Source organism: Barbatula barbatula, assembly GCF_947034865.1.
Source record: "Barbatula barbatula genome assembly, chromosome: 21".
Classification (NCBI taxonomy): Eukaryota; Metazoa; Chordata; class Actinopteri; order Cypriniformes; family Nemacheilidae; genus Barbatula; species Barbatula barbatula.
In genome coordinates, this window is record NC_136784.1 from 302,819 (window position 1) to 327,818 (window position 25,000).

The window sequence follows — 25,000 nt, forward strand, 5'->3', positions numbered from 1 at the left end:
CCAGGAGCTGAACCCAGAGAAAAGTTGTCTCATCCAACTGATCTCAGAACTAACTCTAAAACCCCAAACGTGTCCAACTGAACCCCAAACTCCAGCCAGAATTAACCAAATGATAAAAACACAAAAAGAAAAATATCTCAAACACTGGACAGAAGCAACAGCTCAGCAAAGTAAACTTGAATGCTATCGGTCATTAAACAGAGAATATAAAGCGGCAGAATACCTCAAAAAGCGTCTCAGACCCTAAACTAAGAAAAGTGTTGACCATGTACAGACTCAGTGAACACAAGCTCACTGTGGAGACGGGCCGACACAGACAGACATGGACTCCAAGAGAAGAGCGACTGTGTCCACACTGCACACAGAGACAAGTGGAAACAGAGCTGCACTTCTTAACCTCGTGTCCAAACTATACGGACATCAGAGAAACATTCTTCCCCCAGTTCACAAACTTCCACAAAGACTTCAAGCAGTTTCAACAACAGGACAAGATCTCATACATACATACACATCACAACACAACACAACACAACACAACACACACAACACAACACAACACTGACACAACACTGACACAACACTGACACAACACTGACACAACACACACAACACAACACAACACTGACACAAAGACTTCAAGCAGTTTCAACAACAGGACAAGATCTCATACATACATACACATCACAACACAACACAACACAACACACCACAACACTGACACAACACTGACACAACACTGACACAACACTGACACAACACACACAACACAACACAACACTGACACAAAGACTTCAAGCAGTTTCAACAACAGGACAAGATCTCATACATACATACACATCACAACACAACACAACACAACACACACAACACCTGACACAACAACAGGACAAGATCTCATACATACTGGGAGGAAAAGCCCATCAGCTCAAACCTGGCGGCGAGATACGTCAAGTCCTGTCACGACAGAAGAGCAACAACCAGCACAACCACACACAACACAACACAACACAACACAACACAACACAACATAACACACACAACACTGACACAACACACACAACACTGACACAACAACAGGACAAGATCTCATACATACTGGGAGAAAAGCCCATCAGCTCAAACCTGACGGCCAGATACGTCAAGTCCTGTCACGACAGAAGAGCAACAACCAGCACAACACACACAACACAGACACAACACACACAACACAGACACAACACACACACACACAACACTGACCACAACACTGACACAACAACACAGGACAAGATCTCATACATACTGGGAGAAAAGCCCATCAGCTCAAACCTGACGGCGAGATACGTCAAGTCCTGTCACGACCAGAAGAGCAACAACCAGCACAACACACACAACACAACACAACACAACACAACATAACACACACAACACTGGACACAACACACACAACACTGACACAACAACAGGACAAGATCTCATACATACTGGGAGAAAAGCCCATCAGCTCAAACCTGACGGCCAGATACGTCAAGTCCTGTCACGACAGAAGAGCAACAACCAGCACAACACACACAACACAGACACAACACACACAACACACACAACACTGACACAACACAACACTGACACAACACACACAGACACAACACAGACACAACACACACACAACACAACACACACAACACTGACACAACACAACACAACACACACAACACTGACACAACACACACAACACTGACACAACACAACACAACACAACACTGACACAACACACACAACACTGACACAACACACACAAACTGACACTTATGACAGGATCCTGTCACTTTCACTAAGAACTTTTGTCAATACTTTGCACTTTTATGTCTGTATTGATGTGTACATATTGTTTCTTATATAGGATACTCTTATTTTATTTTACACAGAATGTTTATATTTAATCTTCCTGCTTTGGCAATGTAAAACACTTTTTTATCATGCCAATAAAGCTTTTTTGAATCTTGAATCTACAGTCTTCCTACAGCAGTAAAAGACAACTAACATAAAACAGCTTTTCTGTAAGCGTCATTCACACATCAGTGTGTTTCACACGTGTAAGTAACACACACATCAGCACTGCTGTGTAAGTCTCACACACAAACACATCTTCCTCTTTCTCACTGACACTTTATAAAGAGAAGCAGAGCAAAACTCTCTCTCTCTCCCTCTCGCTCGCCTTCATCATCATCCTTCACAGGTAAGATCTTCTTTAACTCTGTGTCTAAGTTCATCTGAGTCATAAACACAAGTTTTATACTTCAGTGTGTGCAGACACAATACACACTGTATGTAAAGGGTCTTAAAGTACCCTGGTAATACCGTCACTGAACTGTATGTGTGTGTGTGTGTAGGGATGCTGCTGTTAAAGATTGTGTTGGTTCTTCTGTATGCGTCTCTGGTCTGTTCTGAGATCAGAAATTTGACTGATCAATGGATTACCTGGAAATCACAACACAAGAAGACCTACAGAAACACAGTGAGTACACACACTCACACACACACACACACTCACACACACACACTCACACACACACACACACCTTCAGGTCAAGCTCAATTGTGTTGTGTTGTAGGAGGAGGAGTTGTACAGGAAATCCGTCTGGGAGAAGAATCGTCGAGATGTTCTGAATCATAATGAAGAAACAGCCATTGGTCTCCACACATACACACTGGGTCTCAATCACCTCAGTGACATGGTACCAACACACACACACACACACACACACACACACAAACGGTGGCAAATCAAACTCCAAGTTACAAATATTGTAGAACAATAACTTCGACTACAAAAGATTCGTTTCTTGATAATTTGCCTGAATTGTCTCAAATCTCTAACATGAGTAATAACGTTGAAGATCTTGACTTTACCATTGAAAATATTAATGCCACTTTCTCGGAAACGCTAGACGTAGTTGCTCCTCTGCGCTTAAAGAAGATTAAAAATGACAGACCGACACCGTGGAATAATGAACTCACTCAGGCTCTGAAGAAAGCGGCACGAAAAATGGAGCGCAACTTTAAGAAAACGATTTTCTTAAATAGTATTAAAAAATACAGGAAAGCCCTAAAAACGTCTAGATCTGCCTACCTTTCATCACTAATAGAAGAAAACCAGCATAACCCTTGGTTTTTATTTGATACAGTGGCTAAATTAACCAAAAATAAATCGTCAGCGACTTCTGATTCTGTATACCAGCATAGCAGTAATGATTTTATGAACTATTTCACAAATAAAATCCAAGATATTAGAGAAAAAATTATAACTATGCAACCAGAAGTGAATCCCGCTGAACAAATGACTAACTACAGCGCCTCTTAAGGAGAAATTATGTTTATTTTCTACTATAGATCACGATGAACTCTCTAAAATCATTTGATCATCTAAATCAACTTCATGCATGTTAGACCCTATACCTACAAATCTACTGAAAGAGATGCTCCCAGAAATTATAGATCCTCTACTTAGCATTATTAACTCATCTCTGACATTAGGACATGTGACTAAAGCATGTAAGGTGGCTGTTATTCAAATATGCTCCTTCCTCCAAAGGAATGAGATTAATGAAGATTTCCAGTCTGGATTTAGAGCACATCACAGTACAGAGACTGCTCTGATTAGAGTTACAAATGATCTGCTTATGGCGTCTGACCGAGGTTGTATCTCCTTATTGGTGCTGCTAGATCTTAGTGCTGCATTCGACACCATTGACCACAGCATGCTCCTACATAGACTCGAAAATGATGTCGGTATTAAGGAAATAGCTTTGAAATGGCTTAGATCTTATTTATGCGACCGTTTCCAATATGTAGCAATAAACAATGAGGTATCACGCAAATCGAATATGAGCATATTAGCCCGGTTCTGTCAACCTTGCACTGGTTACCTGTAAAGCATCGCATAAACTTTAAAATCTTGCTTATTACCTATAAAGTGTTGCATGGTTTAGCTCCTCACTACTTGAGTGTACTTCTAACGTATTATAGTCCATCACGTGCACTACGCTCTCAGGCGTCTAGTCAATTGGTAATACCTAGAATTTCTAAATCAAGTGCAGGCGGCAGATCCTTTTCCTATCTAGTGCCTAAACTTTGGAACAGTCTTCCCTGCAATGTCCCGGAGGCAGACACACTCTGTCAGTTTAAATCTAGACTAAAGACGCATCTTTTTAATCTTGCATACACTACACTATCATAATATATATATTTCAAAAATCTAGGCTGCACTAGTTAGATCAACCGGAACCAGGGACACTTCCAATAACAACTGATGCATTTGTTGCATCAAAGAGTGCAGAACAGTACTCTACTCTCAGCCAGTCTTGTCTCATTGTTCCAAGGTTACCGGAGCGGGCAGGGCGCAATCCATTCCTAGACCTGACAAATGCTGGACGAAGGACGTGGCGACTCTACAAAACTTCAGTCGCTATTAGATTATTAATGATAATTTTAAATCTAACTTTGTTTTTTATTTTGCCTTGTTGTGCAGCACTGTTGAGCTTGTACAGAGGCTGCAATTTTTGCCAGAGGAGGAACTGGAATCCCCTGGTTAGGCCTGGTCTCACTCTGAGGTTTTTTGGGCTCTGATGGAGTTTTGGGTTCCTCGCCACCGTTTGCATACTGTTTTGCACTGTTTGCCTGGCCGGGGGGCTGCTAGAATTTGATTGTCTTATTTAATTAACACTGCATATAGGAATTTATTGTGTGTCTGATATTTGACCTGTGTTTTGACTTCCATAACCTTTTATGCTTTACTTATAGTCAATGTTTTCTTGTACAGCTGCTTTGTAACAATGAAAATTGTAAAAAGCGCTATATAAATAAAGCTGACTTGACTTGACAAACTGAATTGTTGTGTGTAGACAGTGGATGAAGTCAATACTTTGCTGAAGGGTTTAATGGAGGAAGATTTTTCTGATGTAAACGTAACATTCACCCCCCCGACACACCCCCACCTGCCCCTCCCACACAGAGTGAACTGGACAGAGAAAGGAGTGGTCAGCCCCGTCCAAAACCAGGTGAGTGTGTAGTCCAGTAGTGTGCGAGTGTTAACAGGTGTTTGTGTGTGCCAGTGTTTACAGCTGTTTGTGTGTGCTTACAGGTGTTTGTGTGTGCCAGTGTTTACAGGTGTTTGTGTGTGTGAGTGTTTACATTTGTTTGTGTGTGCGAGTGTTAACAGGTGTTTGTGTGTGCCAGTGTTTACAGCTGTTTGTGAGTGCTTACAGGTGTTTGTGTGTGCCAGTGTTTACAGGTGTTTGTGTGTGTGAGTGTTTACATTTGTTTGTGTGTGCGAGTGTTAACAGGTGTTTGTGTGTGCCAGTGTTTACAGCTGTTTGTGAGTGCTTACAGGTGTTTGTGTGTGCCAGTGTTTACAGGTGTTTGTGTGTGTGAGTGTTTACATTTGTTTGTGTTTGTGAGTGTTGACAGGTGTTTGTGTGTGCGAGTGTTTACAGGTGTTTGTGTGTGTGAGTGTTTACATTTGTTTGTGTGTGCGAGTGCTTACAGGTGTTTGTGTGTGCCAGTGTTTACAGGTGTTTGTGTGTGTGAGTGTTTACATTTGTTTGTGTGTGCCAGTGTTTACAGCTGTTTGTGAGTGCTTACAGGTGTTTGTGTGTGCCAGTGTTTACAGGTGTTTGTGTGTGTGAGTGTTTACATTTGTTTGTGTGTGCGAGTGTTTACAGGTGTTTGTGTGTGCGAGTGTTTACAGGTGTTTGTGTGTGCGAGTGTTTACATTTGTTTGTGTGTCCGAGTGTTTACAGGTGTTTGTGTGTGCGAGTGTTTACAGGTGTTTGTGAGTGTTTACAGGTGTTTGTGAGTGCGAGTGTTTACAGGTGTTTGTGAGTGTTTACAGGTGTTTGTGTGTGCGAGTGTTTAAAGGTGTTTGTGTGTGCGAGTGTTTACAGGTGTTTGTGTGTGCGAGTGTTTACAGGTGTTTGTGTGTGCGAGTGTTTACAGGTGTTTGTGAGTGTTTACAGGTGTTTGTGTGTGCGAGTGTTTACAGGTGTTTGTGTGTGTGAGTGTTTACAGGTATTTGTGAGTGTTTACAGGTGTTTGTGTGTGCGAGTGTTTACAGGTGTTTGTGTGTGCGAGTGTTTACATTTGTTTGTGTGTGCGAGTGTTTACATTTGTTTGTGTGTACGAGTGTTTACAGGTGTTTGTGTGTGCGAGTGTTTACAGGTGTTTGTGAGTGTTTACAGGTGTTTGTGTGTGCGAGTGTTTACAGGTGTTTGTGTTTGTGAGTGTTTACAGGTGTTTGTGAGTGCGAGTGTTTACAGGTGTTTGTGTTTGTGAGTGTTTACATTTGTTTGTGTGTGCGAGTGTTTACAGGTGTTTGTGTGTGCGAGTGTTTACAGGTGTTTGTGAGTGTTTACAGGTGTTTGTGTGTGCGAGTGTTTACAGGTGTTTGTGTGTGCGAGTGTTTACAGGTGTTTGTGTTTGTGAGTGTTTACAGGTGTTTGTGTGTGCGAGTGTTTACAGGTGTTTGTGAGTGTTTACAGGTGTTTGCGTGTGTTCAGGGCCCGTGTGGCTCATGTTGGGCGTTCAGTGCTGCCGGTGCTCTGGAGGCTCAGATGAAGATGAAAACTGGAGTTCTGGTCGCGTTGAGTCCTCAGAATCTGTTGGACTGTAGTGTAAGTTTAGGGAACCACGGCTGCAAGGGCGGATACTTGAGTCGAGCTTTTCTCTATGTCATCCAGAACAACGGCATCGACTCCAACAACTTCTACCCATATGAACACAAGGTACACACACCCCAGATAGCACAGGTTCATCTGTAAGATGTCTGCTCAAGATCTGAAGAGGTATTACAAATGAGCAAACAAATAAAAAATGTGTCTTGCAGATGTAAAAGTAGGAATCAGATAGACATCTCCTCTCAGGGACACACACAGATTTTGTTTGTGTAACATTAAGGTTTTGTGGTGTGGGAATGTTTACAGCAGGGTTTGTGTAGATATGGTGTGACAGGGAGAGCAGGCTTCTGTTCAGCGTACCGGATTCTTCCACGTCACAATGAGGCGGCGCTTCAGTTCACTGTTGCTAATGTTGGACCTGTTTCTGTCGGTATAAACGCCAAACTCGCCTCCTTCCACCGATACAGAGGAGGTGAGACACACACACACACACATAATCATCATCATCATCATTATCATGTGCGTGTGATTCACCTGTGTGTTCAGGTATCTATAATGATCCAAAGTGCAGTTTTGGGCTGATCAATCATGCGGTTCTTGTGGTGGGTTACGGCTCAGAACATGGACAAGATTACTGGCTGTTGAAAAACAGGTGTGGAACACACACACACTTCACTAAAGTCTGAAACATTGTGTGATATTTGATTATAGTATGTGTTGATCGTCTGATCGTGTTTAGCAGTTTGTATGGATTGAGTTTGAGCTCTTCTGACCTCTAGTGGTAAATGTGTTTATTGATGATTTTTATGAATCTCTCTCTCTCTCTGTGTGTGTCTCTTTCTCTCTGTCTCTCTCTCTCTCTCTTTCTCTCTGTCTCTCTCTCTCTGTGTCTCTCTCTCTCTGTCTCTCTCTCTCTCTCTCTCTCTCTCTTCAGTTGGGGGATGGCCTGGGGTGAAAATGGATTTATCCGCATAGCACGAAATAAACACATGTGTGGAATATCCAGCTTTTCCATATATCCTACAATATGAAATTCTCTCTGATGAAATCAAGTTTTCAAGACTGAAATCATATTCTGTCTGTCTGAGCATCATTAAAACATTAAGACAGATATTGATCTTATGGGGGAAATGATGAACTCTCATAAGAATGTTTATTGAATATGTGAGGGATAATCCACAGCTAGCCGTGTGTTAAAAAGGTTTTAATGCATGACGTTCAGGCCAAGAACCACCTGACGCGAAGGGCATTCAAATCCTTTAACACATGGCTAGCTGTGGATTATCCCGCTTATACCATGGTCATGGTATATTTAACACTGTAAATTCAGAATGCATGACACACCGTTGTACAACCGCTTTCAAACAGACCATGGTATAACAAATCATAATGTTTGCTGTGTTTTGTGTAAATGTTATAAATAAATGAGATGACTTCTTAAGTAAAGCCTGTGTATTTATTGTGAAAATACATTTGAAAGTTTGGTCAAGTCATGACACCAGATGCAAATGTCACACCACAGGAATAAAGTTAAAGATTTCTGTGCGTTTATCAGCGACTCAATCCTGAGGTTTGTTCAGAAATACTACAAACACACCCATGATCCCCTTCTTCAAGGTGTGTGTGTGTGTGTAGTGATGACATCACATGTGTTCTGGATGATTCTGAAGACAGCTGATGAAATCCTTCACCTGTCGACCCTCAAAACAGATCTGAAACACTGACACAAACAGCGGGAACCTACACACCAACACACACACAGATATGAGCTCATCAAAGGACACTGATGTCATAAGGATGATGTAATGGTGATGACGTCACACTGACTCACTTGTCCACCATGTTTTTCTTCTGAAGGATCTTATAAACTTCAGCAGACGTTTGAGGGCCCTGAAGTTTCTGTCCATTCAGCATCTCAGCCTCCAGTTCAGCGATGGACTGAAAACACAAAACATTCAATAAAAACACAACATCACAAACACAGTGTACAGTATGAGTTGTAGTGTTTGTGATGTGTGTGTGATGTCCTCACGCCAACCTTCTGTGAGCGAGCGAACGCCTCGGCCACGCGTCGGTTGCGTCCTCCATAGCAGGTGGTGATGAGGTCAGCGACCCCGCAGCTCTCCAGGAAGGTTGCGGAGGTGACTGCGCTCTGGCAGAAGAGTTTGGCGAAGGCCACCATCTCCATGAGCCCCAGTCTGATCACAGCAGCCTTTGTGTTGTCACCGAACCCCAAACCGTCACAAAAACCAGCTCCCACCGCCACGATGTTCTGTCACAAGAGTCACACGTCTCTTCAGTCGTCTGTCACATCAATCATTTAAGCCACAATATGTAGATTTGGAGCGCTAGATGTTGCACTTTGGAAACAACAACCAAAGGCGAAGCTAAATGACGTCATGTAGGAGAGTGGAATTATGGGACATGTGGTTTTTACCATCCAGAGGCGTATGGAGATCCCCATCATGTTCACGGACGAGGTGATGAATGAATTTGATTTGATGTCATCGTAATGAATTATCTTTCCAGAAATGTGGAATTGCTATTGGACTTTGTCAATTGATTTGGTAGCGTAATGCTACACAGTTTAACGTGTTTAAAACAGTCATACAGTTCGTCGTTTATAAAGTCAACTACATTTACGCTTGTTTGTGCTTCCTTTAGTCACCAAAGAGTAATCGTGATCTATAATAACAGAACAACAGATGCTGTATAAGCACTTCTGCAGTAGTTTCTACAAGAGGAAACTGAGGGTCGTGAGGAGCAGCGGATATAAAGTCACTGATGTGAGACAAACACAAGAGAGACGAGAGACGGGACTTACTCTGGATTTACACATTCTTGGGAACATTTGAGACACAACCGCATGAAATATATCACACTGTGCAAGTGATTTCATAACAAAATTCTTCCATATTGTGGCTTTAAATAATAATAAACGCAAACAAACGTGTGTGTGTTCACCTTCAGCGCTCCACACAGCTCCACTGTATCGCTTTCTTTCACCACTGTGATGCGAAAGTTTGGAGTCTGCAGAAGTTCTTTAAAGATCTTACCGTTGTGTTCATTAGTGGCTCCTGATAACACACACACACACACACACACATGAACACACTATAACACACGACGTGTGGTCATGTGATCTGCTGGTGTTTAATTCTGCTTGTAATACCGATGGTGGTCTCACAGAATTTCTCCTCAGCGACCTCGCTGGCGATGTTTGCTCCCATCAGCACACTGACCTCGATCTCCAGTTTTGATCTGATGATGTCAGAGATCAGGGTCAAACCCTTCGGACCCTCATCTATACCCTAAAACACACACACGCTGCTAGTCACAAACTTTATTTTCAAACAGAAGGTCATCTGAGAAATGTTTTTGACAGTCGTACTTTAATGAGTGAGATGCCGATGGCTCCGGGTTTGATGTGAGGTTTCATCTGATCACACAGTTTCCCAATAAACTGATGTGGAATGACAAACACCAGGAGATCTGCGCCGGCCGCCGCCTCTGTGACCTCAGGAACTGCAAGCTGTGCAAACACAACCGATCTCAGATCTGACGCACAACACTCCAGAACAGTGTGTGTGTGTGTGTGTGTGTGCATTTACAACTGTGTGTAATGATAACAAAGTTCACATTTCATCATTTATTGTGCATCATGAGCTCTTGCTCTCTCGACTGTATTTGTGTTATTAATGTGCAGCAATAAGAATGATCTTGTGTTAGTGTCAGAGGGCAAAGTTCATACTGATGAAAGTGCGCGTGTCACTTGTTCATATTTGATATGAATATGATTGACAGTAGTTTTGCAGTCAGATTGATTCATTCATGTTCCTGTAATGTCGTCGGAACACGCACCACATTTTTGGGCAGTTTGTGTCCGGGCAGATATTTGACGTTCTCGTGTTCTGTGTTGATGATCTCAGTGAGTTTTCTTCCATCGATCATCTCCTCGTAAACCCACATCTTCACCTCAGGATCAAAACGATTCGATGCTTTGACATTGTGACCGATGATCTTCGCGATCGCAGAACCCCTGAACAACACACACACACACACACACAGAGGAACAAACATCTCAAATACGCACATCAGAAAAACACAGAGACTCGCGCACGCGTGAAATGACGCGACGCAACATCATATATCTCCGGTATGTTTACGGTACTGTGCGGTATATTGAACGCATCTTCACCGCGCGCGTCGTAAACGTTACCTGTGAGTTACGTAAGCAGCGAAACGAAACTAAAACATGTCAAGTGACATGAATACAAAGTGAATGAATATAAACACTCACCAGTTTCCAGAACCAACAATACACACTTTCTGTCTCCCAGGCATCGCGTTCGCAACTCTCTCAGATCCTTCAGTGTGTGTGTGTGTGTGTGTGTGTGTGAGAGACTTCCTGACACGCCCGACATCTCCAGTGTGTGTTGGGTGGGACAGACGGGTCTGTATTTGTCTCCTGAAATCCGACTTCATGTTTCAGTCTGAATCATCAATCATCTCTTGTGCTTTGTGCACAGAATCAGTTTGTCATGTTGGAATAGAAAGAGTTCTGATGCATAAACTGGGCAATCCGTCAAAATACCAACTTGACCTTGAAATAAACTCAGTTTTAATAACAACAGCACAGATGGTTAGGGGGGTTCAGATCCCCACGTGAGATCTCTGTTAAAATATGTTCATTATGTCCTCAGTTGTATATGTATGTAATGCTGTACTGTGTGTATGCCACAAGGGGGCACTAAAGTTTAAGCCACAGAAGACGCGTTTGAGTTATTATGTTTGTTTAAGTTGTTTTACGGTATTCTTCTTACTTATGGCTGTCTGACAGTGAGACTGATGTAACAGCAACGAAAAATAAATATGCCAAGAGCGGCTAAAGAGGATCCATCTCTCGTTTATTTTCCCCCGAACACAACGCTAACTGCAACAACAGTGTAACAAAGTTCAACAATCTCTCTTCGGGTTTCTAATGTGCATGATATTCACTGTCAGTCACATCCATAACGCTTCATATTCCTCATAAATAAAAATAAAGTCCCAGACTAACTGTAGTGGTGTCTTGATCGACAAGTTTACACTGAAATAACTTTAAATATATTAGTGCAAATGTTTTGTTTTAACATGCACACCAGTGAGGTTTGTTTGTAAAGTATGTTTTAAAAACGATTTAAATATCCTAATTTACCTAAAGCCTAGTCCTGCCCACTGAGCAAAAGTACGTCGAAACGACGTCATTTCAACGTCTTTGTCGGACGTTGAAAAGACGTCCCCTGAGGAGCCAGAATGAAAGTTTTTCTGACGTCTTTTTCTGACGTCTTCTGCACGTCCAAAATTGACGTCGATAGGACGTCTTAACAAAGTTCAAATTTAGTTCAAATGTGGTCATTGAGGACTTATTTTCAACGTCTTATAACGTCAACTGCAGACTCATTTTAGACATTTTAACAAAAATAAGAGACACACTTTGCGTTCAATTAAAACGTATTTATTTAATGGGAAGTCTTTATGTGGTTGTACATTTAAAAACAACGTAAATAAACAGTAATCCATATACCTTAGGACCAATGAACTTTGTGTCCCCCCTCCCTCTCTTGATGGTGCATGCTTTATCAAGTCTCTATTTGGTTGTGTACATTTAAACATTTAAAAATAGAAAACAGTCATTCATATGCTTTGGAACTCTTTAGAAGTCTCTATGTAATTTGTGTGTGTAAAAACCTATAGCATTTAAAAACAATAAATAATAAACTATATTTACATTTATACTGTATTATATACTATCCATGTTTTAGAACTCTTTATTTTTATTGTGTGTCCCCCCTCCTTCCAATCTTGATGCATGCTTCAGTTGTCCGGGTTTTTTTTTCTAATCTCCTCCGTCGCATTCCTTGCTCCACTTCATTACTGGAGCTGTAAAAGTAGAAAGACAAAAAATATAAATATGCAAAGGCAGCCTGTAGTCATTTACAAAGTACACATTTACATTATAAGAAAATTGTGCTTTTTGTTCTGCAATTGTACATTTTGCACTGAGCAAATCCATTATGGATTGAAACATCTGACCTTTTGCACATTTTGTCATGGTCTGTGCTTACCTAGAATTGCTCTGTCAATGCATGTCATCTCCAGAGCCATCTTGTCTTTTTTCCCTTTATATTAAAACGGGCCATGAGACAGTTACTGAAGATCCTGGAAGAAATTCAGTTACAAGTTTAGGTCAAAATTTTAATCATTGAAATTTGGATCATTGAATATGGGCTTAAAGGAATAGTTTACCCAAAAAATTTTAATTTCCCATAATTTACTAATCCTCAAGCCATCCTAGGTGTACATGCCTTTCAATCTTTCAATAGATCCTCTTTTCTTAGCTTTGTAATGGCAGTAAATGGTGCCTGAGTTTTTGAAAGTGGAAGTGCAGAAGATTGAGCTAAACAAAATGGCATTCCCAAATAAGAAGTCTTTAAAAAATCTTTTAAAAAACAAATGTCATAAGAAAAGAGGATCTTCATTTTTTTATTTTAGCACAATTAGTTTGAACCGGAGTACATCAAATAGTAACTCCAGGAGATGGAGGAGAATGCACGTCTGAAAGAAGGCATGACTATATACACTCCTACACGAGATGGATGCCTTCTAGCCAATCAGAATCAACGATTCAGACGGATCCATGGTATAAGAGTGAGATATCACAAACAGCAATATTAATAAAAAATGTATTCAGTTGTCTTTGAGGTTAATCAAAACATGTACTTACTAAGTCAAAGACGTTGGGCTGGGTGTATGTAGCTTCTGTTGACACAAGCAAAAGGGAGAAAAGGAAGAAACATGAATGGGAGTGAGAAATTTTAATTGTCTTTGGGAATTAATACGCATTAAGTTTTTATTGATCATTAATAATAAATTAATCAATAATTAACTGCATGTTAAGAACAAGGCAAATCAGAAATACAAGAGTGACTGTTTGATTGATCACTTACAAAAAATCAGAGGGCAAATGACACTGAAAAAAACCCCAGAGAAGACAATTAATTTTACAGGGTAAAGTGAATATAAGGAATATTGGCAACTCTTATTAAGTGCTTTTTAATTAGCTGAAAAACTGAAACATTTGCTCTAAACCGTGTGTAAATAAAACTTGCGGGTTTTGTGCCGTGTTTTGGTTTATAAACCATTGCATATCTTTATTAAGAGCAGATTGTCTCAATTCAGTCGAGCCCAAAAGCAACATAACAGGAAATGTTTTTGAGGACAAACATTAAATAAATGTCATAGACAGTGATGCTTAATTTAAAAAATATTAAATAGTTGTATCAAACTTAATAAACATTAAAGTTACTGAACATGGAAAACTGTTGTTTGTTATCTTTATTAAAAACTAATAAAAAACGTGACAAATAAGGTGAAAATGAACGTTAACATTTTATTAAGCAATAGGCCTACATGAAGCCACAGTGTGAGATTACCGTTATGTCAAATGGCCGCGACAGTGCTGTCAGACGCAGGTTATATTACGTCTGTGTCCGAAATCCTTCACTCAATTTCATTCACTTCTTCCCCATATAGTGGACTGAAATGTCAATCGCTGTATAGGGAATAGTGAAGGAGTCTGCGGTTTCAGACACGTATCTTCGGTGTGCCCGTGGCGCTTATTTGGAGTGCTTGCGTGACAGCGCCCTCTGACTTTCGAATGTGGCGGCATTAAACCGTAAATCGTTGAAAAACTGAAGAATCGCACGGTTAATCCTCACAGCCCTTAACAACACAACATGTTGCTCAGATGCAGTTAACTGTGAATTAGCTCAAACTTGATTTTATGCCCAGTCACATATGCTTTAACAGAAGAGCTTACTCGGATTTGTATAGCTGCCCCATTAGCGCAAATGGTGTAACACACTGTAACAACGACTTTAACGACAAACGGTAACGTTAGACGGACAATCAGTTTGTTAGAAATCCAACTAAACTTGGCATTTAACGGAAAAGACAGTTCATCGATTGTATAGCCGTTTACTAGTGAAGTTTCGCTGCGTGTAATCGGTGACGATCAAACAGTTCCCCTCAGACTAAGAGAGAAAAACGAACAATCACCCTCTATCCTGAAATAAGTTAACTTTATCATTTACAGTCTTGGTATGTGTAGATGTCATTTTAGTGGACTTGAGTTAAAAAAATCTAAATAAAATGGTTAACGTCAAGTTTAAAAGAACTTTACCTCAACAACACTTGCAGTACTGGTGATGTCCACTCAGTCAGTCCGTGCGCGAGCTGCCTGGTTTCGCGGGCATTTGTCAAATTTATATATTTTAAAAAGTAAACTTATATACACCTTCTTTCAACCTAAGCATTTATCTAACGCCTACTTAATTATTATTTAAAAATAGTGTGTTTTTCTAATGTTATATTTGCCAATGGATGTCAGCAGTTTTGCACGTCCACAGACCCCCCCCCCCCTAGCTATACGTAAATATTGAACTTAATATCTACGTCAAAGAGGGGTCGTTGTCCGACGTCCAGATACTGACCAGATTTGCATGTCGTGTAGACGTACAGATATGGTCCTGGACAGACCGACTTAATATAGACATGATCTGCACGTCTGGCAGACGTCACCTGTTTGTTGGGTGGTTTAAACGAACCCCTGTCCGGGAAACCGCCCCTAGTGTACAGTGAAGGTTAATGTGCTTTGTGCTGTTTGAGATTCAGGGTTCTGATCTTATGAAAGATTAAACTCGACTAGACGTTTCTCTCTGGAGACTTTATGGGGCGGTTTACATCCCAGTTTGAGGTTTCTTGCTCGAAAACAACTCACACTGACACATCTTATTTTAACATATCAGTGGGCAATTGTGGACGTGAGAAAATAAAATGTTCAGAAAATGTATTTGTTAAAATTATATAGAACCATTGTTTATATTTGACTCAATTCTGGTTGATAGAGTCTAAACATCTACGAACAAATGTTGTATTTTAAGGCAAATAAACATGCGTCGTGTGCGTGTCAAAAAGGACACGGGTTAGGGGAGACGACAAACTTTATAGGATTGTAGGACGATTGAACAAAGACTTACCTCTGAATCCACCATTGAATCTGAACACACACACATTCACAGAAATCAGGCTTTCACTTCCTAAACAACAGCGTTATTACTTATGAAACCAACAGAGACCAGCTGATTTTAAACTGTTCTTCTAGGATCAGCAAACAAGAAAGAAAGAAAGAAATTGGAAACACTTTACATTAAGATGTGTTCATTAATGATTAAGAAGTCATTTATAAATGCATTATAAATCAGTTATAACTGCACAAATAGGGGGATTAAGTGTTTAAGATCTTTGTGTACAGGAAGAGTAAATCCTAAACAATCATGTTCTGGGTTAAAATACACACGTGTGTCTAATCATCACATATGTAATCATGCGTTGCTGATATCATCGTTTCCTCATTGTCTTGAGACTGAACTTTGAGCACACAAACACACAACTGATGTTCAGATAATCCCTCTCTGCAGGCTGTCAACTGATTATCATTCCCACGTTGTGTCAAAAAGAGACGAACCCAGCTCTTGAATTAAATCTGACCCACCAATGTGTTAAAGCGAGCCGACATGGATTCATTAACAACCCAACGGTCAGGACAGTGGAACGAACACAGAGCGTATAGTTTTGTATTTGTGAAAAGTGCTTTAAAAACATCAGGTTGAATCTTTATTAGACTGAAACAACAGTGTGTGTGTATATAAACAGGTCTTTACTTCATCTCCACCTTCATTCAAGTCTCTGTAGAAACAAACCAGACTTGTCCTGCACTTCTATAACACTGCACCCATTTCCATTCATGAGCAAAGAGAAGCAGAACTTTCTGTTCCATTCCATTCATCTGTGAATCTGAAACACGTTTGACCGCCGCAAGACAAAAACCACACGAGAACTAACGTCATATAACAGCAGTGTTCATTTAAAATACAAACAGAACATTTGATAAACTCCTAGTCTAGTATCTAGTGTATTTGATATAATAATCATTGACATAATTTAAATAAACGTTCACACACACGCACACTCAACCTTTATGAACACTCTGTTAGAAACCTTTGAGAGCTGTGCATATAGACAACACAAGATTGAAGACATTATTCTCTGCCAAACTTTAGTTTCTTAAAGTCCCTGTGAAATAAAAAATGTGTCTATATAGTGTATCAGTGTGGGTCATTCTCTTTTTAAAGTTTGCGGGCCTCATAATCTTTAGTTAAAATCTGAACATTCTCTTCCGCTGACTATCCATTTTTGTTGTTAAGACGGCTTGGGCGGAGCATCTGTCAACTCCTCCCCTTCAACAGTCAGTTTGCTGTAAACTGGATTATGGCAAAAATAAAAGCTCTGCGATCAAGAAACGTTTATGATACTCACTTCCGTTCGGTCAGGACTATCTTCACAATGAACACAACATTTATGAAAGTCAAAGCCTAAATACAATCAGCAGAAATAAAAAGCTAACATCGGCCTAGAAGTGAACTATACAACAGTCGCTCAACGTCACCGCCACCAACCCTTATGAAATTTATGCTTTTGTTCTTTGTCGTAGCTTGTTAGCAGCCGCCGTAATCAAGAATAAACACATCTTGTCCCGGTTTCACAGACAAGGCTTAAAGTCGACATAAAGCAGAAGTAGCAATTGTTTTTTCTTCTGTATCGTGACGTATTTACAGGTGAAACAACTTCTGAAATGCGAAAAAATTTAGGGCGGGAGTATTCATTCATCGAGTACTGATTGGATCGTTGAAAGTTGGGTGTTGCCAATAAAATAGAGTCAGATTTATAATCCAGTTTGCTATCTGTCAGTCGTTGAAGCCCCGCCCTCGCACCATTCCTCAAGGTCGTTTCGAGGGGGGTTAACCCATTTGATTAAAGATTACAACTTCACATGTTTTTTTTATAATGATGTCCACAGATAAATCATTATAGATAAATACTGCAACACTATGTAAATCAATTTGAATTGACATTTTTTTATTTCATGCCGACTTTAATGCTAGTCCCAGACTTGTCTTAACTGAATATAACTTGCCTTCAACTAATTTTATCATTGTTTTGTCTGCACAACAGTAAAGGCATTATTATAAAAGCAACATAAATATCTTAATTAGAGAAAGACATAGTCCTGGCTTAAGCTAAGCCGTGTCTGTGAAACCGGCGCTTGAGTTTGTGTTAAAGGAGCAGTTCACTTCAAAATAAGCCCCCACTGACTTTCCATTTAAGTGAACTGCTCCTTTACCCGCAGCCCTTCATTCAGGCTTTTCAAAGCCGATCAGAAAACCCCATAACATCAGGATGAGGGAAGAGAGTATGTATAACTGAATTAAAGTTGCTGGTGATGATTGTGAATCAGATCGACAGTTCAAACACATGACGCGGTGACGGTGAGGTCACATGATTTAGTCTCTTCTGCAGGGTCCATGGTCTCTCAGGATTTATTGAATGCCGCCAGCACGGCCCAGATCATCTCCTCCGCCATGGTCGTGACCTTTGCGCTCTCTGTGTCAGGATCGGCGTCCAGCAGACTCCTGGAACGAGTGGAGGCGTTGTCGTAGCGCTCGTCTGGAAGAGATAAGAGAGCGTTCTCCAGAACGTCTGACGCGTGAGCCAGAATGATGAGCGCCAGCGTTCTGTGATTCATCCGACGAGAATCGTTGGTCCAGCGCTCCAGAAGACTCTCCTGCAGCCGCTCCACCAGACGCGTCTTCTCGCTGCCGTCGGTAACAGGATGCGTGGTCATGTCAAACAACAGAAAGTTCTGCTTCTCTGTGCTCAGAACTCCTTTCTCCACCAGATTCTTAGCAAGACGCTCGCGAACGTTACGGATCTGAAGGTGCATCTTCAGCGGGTTCCACGTCTCACCTGACACACAACAAAGAAACATTAAATAAGATAAACATGAAAGATTATGGAGGGATTTAGTTCAATATCAGGTGGCTTGTAAAACTTTCACAAGTTTTCTGTTCGTATGATCTGTGTACAGAAACAGCTTCTGAACTACTGTACTGAACCACAGACGCCAAAATCAATTCTGTCCAAATATACAATCCCACAATGCACTGTGACAAACAGTATCGTGTTTTTAAAGGGGTCATATGGCACAAATATGTGTTTTTCTGTGTTTTTTTATGTCTTTGGTGTGTTATATGTTGCTCATGCATGTATTAGACACGTAGAGTTGCAAAGATGAATGTGTCTGATCAAAAGATGCGTTCTATGTAAAAGTGAATGCTTACCCAGACCCGCCTGAAACGCCTCGTGTAACCACACCCATACAAATCTACGTCCGTTCTAAGCCCGCCCAAATGTAAACGCACGTCAGGTGGCCGTACCTGTCAGTTCAACTGACCATATTTGCAACATCAGGTTCCTCTTCAGAGGCGTTACATTTCCGTCACACGCTTGCACTACACACTGGTTAACTGGCCAATCACAGCACACCTCGCTTTTCAGAGCCATGATATTTTTTTTAAATCCACACGTTTCAGAGAGGCGGAGCAAAGAGGAGATACAAACACACACGGTATGCGGAAAATACAGCGTGTTTAACCTTAAATCCTGTATACACATTAAATTACATCTAAAACAAACCGGATTATTCCTTTAAGCCGTGTCATATGACCCCTTTTTTCTATCAAACATCGTGTCCGTGGAACCTGTGAGAAGTTCAATCCAGTTGGCAACGTTATCCGCCGGCTCCATTTCTTTCATGAGTTTAAGAACTTCATCCAGCAGAACATCACCAGTGGGAGCAGATGACTTCACCAGCACCTGCAGAGGAGGGGCGTGGCCAAGCGGAACAGCAGCGGAGGGGCGTGGCCAAGCGGAACAGCAGAGGGTGGAGAAGAGAAACATTTCATTCAGAAAAATATGAAAACATTCTCTTATGTTTGTAACCAGGGGCGCAACTACCCAATGTTAGGGGGGTATGCAGAAACAGTTTTGGCGCCCCCCCCCTGCTAAATAAAAAAGTGTGCCGGACATCATCATGTATGGGCTTGAAATAATAAAGGTTTATTTTAAAAGTATATCAGACAGCTACTGTAAGCCTACCATAATTATATGGTATATGAACACAAATATATAAAAATGTATTCATGGAAATTTCTCTGCAATTCCTTTGTTTTTGCCGTATCTAAAACGTACCGATCCGTACCGAAACGTGACACAAGTGTATCGTTGTAACCGTTACACCCTCACCTTTTCCATATTAATAATATTAAGAAATTAATCTGTTGGTATCAAGTTGGTATCAAGCTCCCTCTACACTTCCACCTAATGTACCTGTTGCTTTCCCCTGTCTTTCCTGATCCACCATCCTCACACCTGAATAAAATGAACTCGCTGTTAAATATAGCAGCCTAAATTAAATGTTTAAATCAGCCTATGGCATCAGATAAGACAACTATTATGCAGTAAGGTTGTGCTGCTGTTGAAATTACATTAACATTTGGAATTTTAAAAAGTACAAATATGACACACACACACACACACATATAGAAAAGTCATTACAGGGTCACATCTCTCTCTCTTTAAAGGTCTGTGCTGATATACATACATACATACACATAAAGCACAGATCTTTAAAGAGAGAGAAATGTGGCCCTTCCAGCTTCCATGTCACCCAGCAGATGTAAAGCAGCCTGTATGTCTGACAGCACAGCTGAGCTAACATGAAGCTAATGATAAAACAATCCATGATAAACCAGCCTTATGGCATAAGTAATGTTTTCCAGCTTCTAGTCATTTATTGTGCATGCTACCTTATATCTACCAGTTCTGATTTTACTTTAATAAAATTGAGATATGTCATGCATGGCATTGCTAAAAGAACCAAAATCTAAATGTAGATATCAGCAGCAACATTACTTTGCATTAAGTTAGCAAACACTTGCCAGTCAACATTTATATTTGCAAGCCTACAAGTTTGGTAGCAAATCTATTCATGATTCCACGGTCGCTAGCTAACGTTAGTCTGTTAACATGAATATTGTATTTGCAAGAATAGACGTCACATTTTAAATCCTACCTGTTACCTTTCACCATCCACGAATTGCTGTCGCATCCCTTGACAGGCCATCTCCTTTTTCCATCTTTCTATTTCAATTTTTAGCCCCCGAAGGCTTTTTTGGTTTATCCATCTTTATCAAATTTCAACGACAACTCACTAACGTTACTGCGTACTTAACGTAACTCACGGCGCCCCGCCCACTCGCGATATTACCCTTCTATGTCTAAATAAATTATAAAATGGAATCTTATGAGGACACCGGTGCCGCCTAGCCTGTTAGTCCTCTTAATGTATATAACTTTTTATATATACAATAACTTATAAAAAAATTATGAAAATTTATATAACTTTTATTATTTCAAATTTTTTAAACCCTCGCGTTGGCGCCCCCCATGGTGCGGCGCCCCTATGCACCGCATATAGCGCATACCCACTTTTTGCGCCACTGTTTGTAACAGAAGTTTGTCACCATACCAGACCATTTTAAACACAGAATGACCTTTAAGGAGCTTTCACAGTCTAATTTACCAACTTATATCCAATAATAATAAAAAATAAGAGTTATTTTACTCTGAATAAATAAAATCACAGAAACTGTCCTGCCACCTTCTAGAGTACAAAAGCACCAGGATTAACAACTGCATGTTAACATGATATCAACACGTCAGGGTTCTGAAGAACACACACACACATGCTGTGGCCTGTATCACGAGGTGAGGTGAACAAACAGTGAGTTGCAGAGTAAGTTTTGAGTTGACAAAACCAGACAAACCCAAGCTGGTTTAGATCAGGTTCAGCTGTAGCACAACACAGCTTGCTATAAACCTTCAAGAGTTGTGTGACACGTGCACCAAACAGCCAATCACACAGAACATGGAAAGCATCATCAGTTTGATTGACTTCTTGCGAGAATCAGCGCAATACACTTTTTTGTTGAAGATGACGAAATAAACACTGCTGCAGTGAAAGATTGAGAAGGCAGCGACTGACTATCAATACAGAATCAACTGAACTTCAATGATTTATATAAGTTTACAATAACACCAAAAGTTAATATATTTGCATTATTACTTTAAAATGCTTTGTAAAGTCAAGTTTATTTTTATACGAATATAGATATATTAATTTAAATGCTTCGTATAATAGTAATAAAAAAATATCAACGATGAACTCATATAATAATTATATGAACATGTTTTGAATTTTAATCAAGAAATGTAAATATACACGAGGGGAGTGTCTCTGACCCAGAATAAAACTTGCTCTGGAGCAGGTTACCATGGCGACGAAAACTCAGAGTATACTCAAACTAAAACCCAAAGCGGCTTCGTGATACAGGCCACAGGACTGCAGCTCAGGCAGAATGTAAATGAGTTCAGATGTAAAAGATTGTTCCGGCAGTTAAAACACTAGATCTCAGCACGAGCGGATTCATTTAGATAAAGACATCACTCCATCCACAACACACCTGTTGTCCTGCTACTACTGTATAATCCCAATAATACTGTGTACAGGGAAACTGAGTGTGTGTGTGTGTTACCCTGCGGTCCAGCAGCTTCCTCCGGCGTGTGCTCTGTGGTTCCAGATGAATGCGTCCACGCAGCGTCAGCTCCACCAACATACAACCCCGCAGCCCAGAGGAGATGCTGTCATTCCAGAAGGATGTGTAGCCCTAAAGTTCACATACAAAAGAACACTTAACACAGTCACATTTAACCTCACACAGCACGTTGTGTCACTATGATGTGAATCAGGACATGTTCCACAGCTCATACAGTGAAGAAAAACGTCTTGACTTGTAAAACGTTCACATGATGGTACCAACAACATCCAATATGTTAAAGAAATAACTTAACCACAAATGTCGTCAGTGACCCTGTTGTGTTGTTCAAACCCATCTTTCTTTACAACGTCAGTCACTTATAGTCTCAGTAAACATTTACATTTATGAAGAAAGGCTTCAAAGATTCTCTTCCCTAGATCCACAATAGGAAGGTCACGTGGGTTTAAAAAACAAGTGACTGATTATTCCTTCTTTATTCCGTCACATGAACTATGAAGTCACACAGAGAATCTGTACTTGATTCCTCTCTCCCTCACACACGCGCAGAAACGCAAAGCACGCGCAGACACGCAAAGCACGCGCAGACACGCAAAGCACGCGCAGACACGCAAAGCACGCGCAGACACGCAAAGCACGCGCAGACACGCAAAGCACGCGCAGACACGCAAAGCACGCGCAGACACGCAAAGCACGCGCAGACATGCAAAGCACGAGCAGACACGCAAAGCACGCGCAGACACGCACAGACACACGCACAGACACACGCAGACACGCAAAGCACGCGCAGACACGCAAAGCACGCGCAGACACGCAAAGCACGCGCAGACACGCAAAGCACGCGGAGACACGCAAAGCACGCGGAGACACGCAAAGCACGCGGAGACACGCAAAGCACGCGCAGACACGCACAGACACACGCAGACACGCAAAGCACGTGCAGACACGCAAAATTACGCGCAGACACGCAAAGCACACGCAGACACGCAAAGCACGCGCAGACACGCAAAGCACGCGCAGACACGGAAAGCACGCGCAGACACGCACAGACACGCGCAGACACGCAAAGCACGCGCAGACACGCAAAGCACGCGCAGACACGCAAAGCACGCGCAGACACGCAAGGCACGCGCAGACACGCAAGGCACGCGCAGACACGCAAGGCACGCGCAGACACGCAAGGCACGCGCAGACACGTAAAGCACGCGCAGACACGCAAAGCACGCGCAGACACGCAAAGCACGCGCAGACACGCAAAGCACGAGCAGACACGCAAAGCACGCGCAGACACGCAAAGCACGCGCAGACACGCACAGACACACACAGACACGCACAGACACACGCAGACACGCAAAGCACGCGCAGATACGCGCAGACACGCAAAGCACGCGCAGACACGCAAAGCACGCGCAGACACGCAAAGCACGCGCAGACACGCAAAGCACGCGCAGACACGCACAGACACACGCAGACACGCACAGACACACGCAGACACGCAAAGCACGTGCAGACACCCAAAATTACGCGCAGACATGCTAAGCACGCGCAGACACGCAAAGCACGCGCAGACACGCAAAGCACGCGCAGACACGGAAAGCACGCGCAGACACGCACAGACACACGCAGACACGCAAAGCATGCGCAGACACGCAAAGCACGCGCAGACGCGCAAAGCACGCGCAGACACGCACAGACACACAAAGCACGCGCAGACACGCAAAGCACGCGCAGACACGCATAGCACGCGCTGACACGCACAGACACACGCAGACGCGCAAATGTGTGTGCACATCAGAGACACGAATGCAAACAAACACACACACACACATCAGTGACAACCATGCACAAAGACACAAAGACACACACACACATCAGAGACAAGCATGCAAACACACACACACACATCAGAGAGACACATGCAAACACACACACATCAGTGACAAGCATGCACAAAGACACACACACACATCAGAGACAAGCATGCAAACACACACACACACACATCAGAGAGACACATGCAAACACACACACATCAGAGACAAGCATGCAAACACACACACACACACCAGAGACACACACACATACATCAGAGACACACACACACACACACACATCAGAGATACACATGCAAACACACACACATCAGAGACAAGCATGCAAACACACACACACACACACACCAGAGACACACACACATACATCAGAGACACACACACACACACACACCTCAGAGACACATGCAAACACACACAAACACACACCAGAGACACACACACATACATCAGAGACACACACACACACACACATCACAGAGACACATGCAAACACACACACACCAGAGACACACACATACATCAGAGACACACACACACACACACACACATCAGAGACACACACACATCAGACACACACACACACACACACTCACACACATCAGACACACACACACACATCAGACACACACACACACACACACATCAGAGAGACACATTCAAACACACACACATCAGTGACAAGCATGCACAAAGACACAAAGACACACACACACATCAGAGACAAGCATGCAAACACACACACACACATCAGAGAGACACATGCAAACACACACACATCAGAGACAAGCATGCAAACACACACACACACACACCAGAGACACACACACATACATCAGAGACACACACACACACACACACACACACACATCAGAGATACACATGCAAACACACACACATC

At 41.8% G+C, this 25,000-nt stretch overlaps 3 protein-coding genes and 1 long non-coding RNA gene across 8 annotated transcripts in view; 1 reads left to right on the plus strand and 3 right to left on the minus strand.

Annotated features, from left to right (window-relative positions):
* The first annotated feature begins 2,195 nt into the window (after positions 1 to 2,195).
* ctss1 (cathepsin S, ortholog 1) lies at positions 2,196 to 7,826 on the plus strand. Its single transcript, XM_079485315.1, has 8 exons — positions 2,196 to 2,215; positions 2,370 to 2,494; positions 2,592 to 2,714; positions 4,881 to 5,036; positions 6,534 to 6,758; positions 6,957 to 7,122; positions 7,197 to 7,302; positions 7,585 to 7,826. Exons 2-8 carry the CDS (start codon positions 2,372 to 2,374, stop codon positions 7,679 to 7,681), a joined length of 996 nt encoding a protein of 331 aa, XP_079341441.1. The 5' UTR covers positions 2,196 to 2,215; positions 2,370 to 2,371; the 3' UTR covers positions 7,682 to 7,826.
* Positions 7,827 to 8,092: 266 nt separating this feature from the next.
* Positions 8,093 to 11,345, minus strand: gpd1c (glycerol-3-phosphate dehydrogenase 1c). The gene is made up of 8 exons (XM_079485316.1): positions 10,951 to 11,345; positions 10,512 to 10,689; positions 10,042 to 10,182; positions 9,823 to 9,961; positions 9,615 to 9,727; positions 8,689 to 8,922; positions 8,482 to 8,588; positions 8,093 to 8,390 (listed from the first exon to the last, which is right to left on the minus strand). The coding sequence occupies exons 1-8, from the start codon at positions 11,133 to 11,135 to the stop codon at positions 8,294 to 8,296; spliced, it is 1,194 nt and encodes a 397-aa protein (XP_079341442.1). The 5' UTR covers positions 11,136 to 11,345; the 3' UTR covers positions 8,093 to 8,293.
* A 783-nt stretch (positions 11,346 to 12,128) lies between these two features.
* On the minus strand, positions 12,129 to 15,278 carry LOC306910709. 2 transcript variants are annotated; one of them, XR_013788189.1, is made up of 5 exons: positions 14,875 to 15,278; positions 13,640 to 13,662; positions 13,417 to 13,451; positions 12,758 to 12,851; positions 12,134 to 12,572 (listed from the first exon to the last, which is right to left on the minus strand). It is a non-coding gene; the product is annotated as an uncharacterized lncRNA (long non-coding RNA). The 2 variants fall into 2 exon arrangements; XR_013788188.1 differs by lacking the exon at positions 13,640 to 13,662 and having other exon boundaries at positions 12,129 to 12,572; positions 14,875 to 15,274.
* A 400-nt stretch (positions 15,279 to 15,678) lies between these two features.
* The window catches only part of golph3l (golgi phosphoprotein 3-like), a 13,295-nt gene continuing 3,973 nt past the window's right edge, over positions 15,679 to 25,000 (minus strand). For 2 of the 4 annotated variants that reach the window (XM_079485174.1, XM_079485175.1), the window contains exons 3-5: positions 22,247 to 22,378; positions 19,352 to 19,466; positions 15,898 to 18,557 (exon numbers count right to left, since the gene is read on the minus strand). In XM_079485174.1, coding sequence (XP_079341300.1) covers positions 18,124 to 18,557; positions 19,352 to 19,466; positions 22,247 to 22,378 — 681 coding nt within the window. In that variant the 3' untranslated portion in view covers positions 15,898 to 18,123. Of the gene's footprint in view, positions 18,558 to 19,351; positions 19,467 to 22,246; positions 22,379 to 25,000 lie in introns of all 4 variants that reach the window. The other 2 variants (XR_013788172.1, XM_079485173.1) reach the window with 2 other exon arrangements.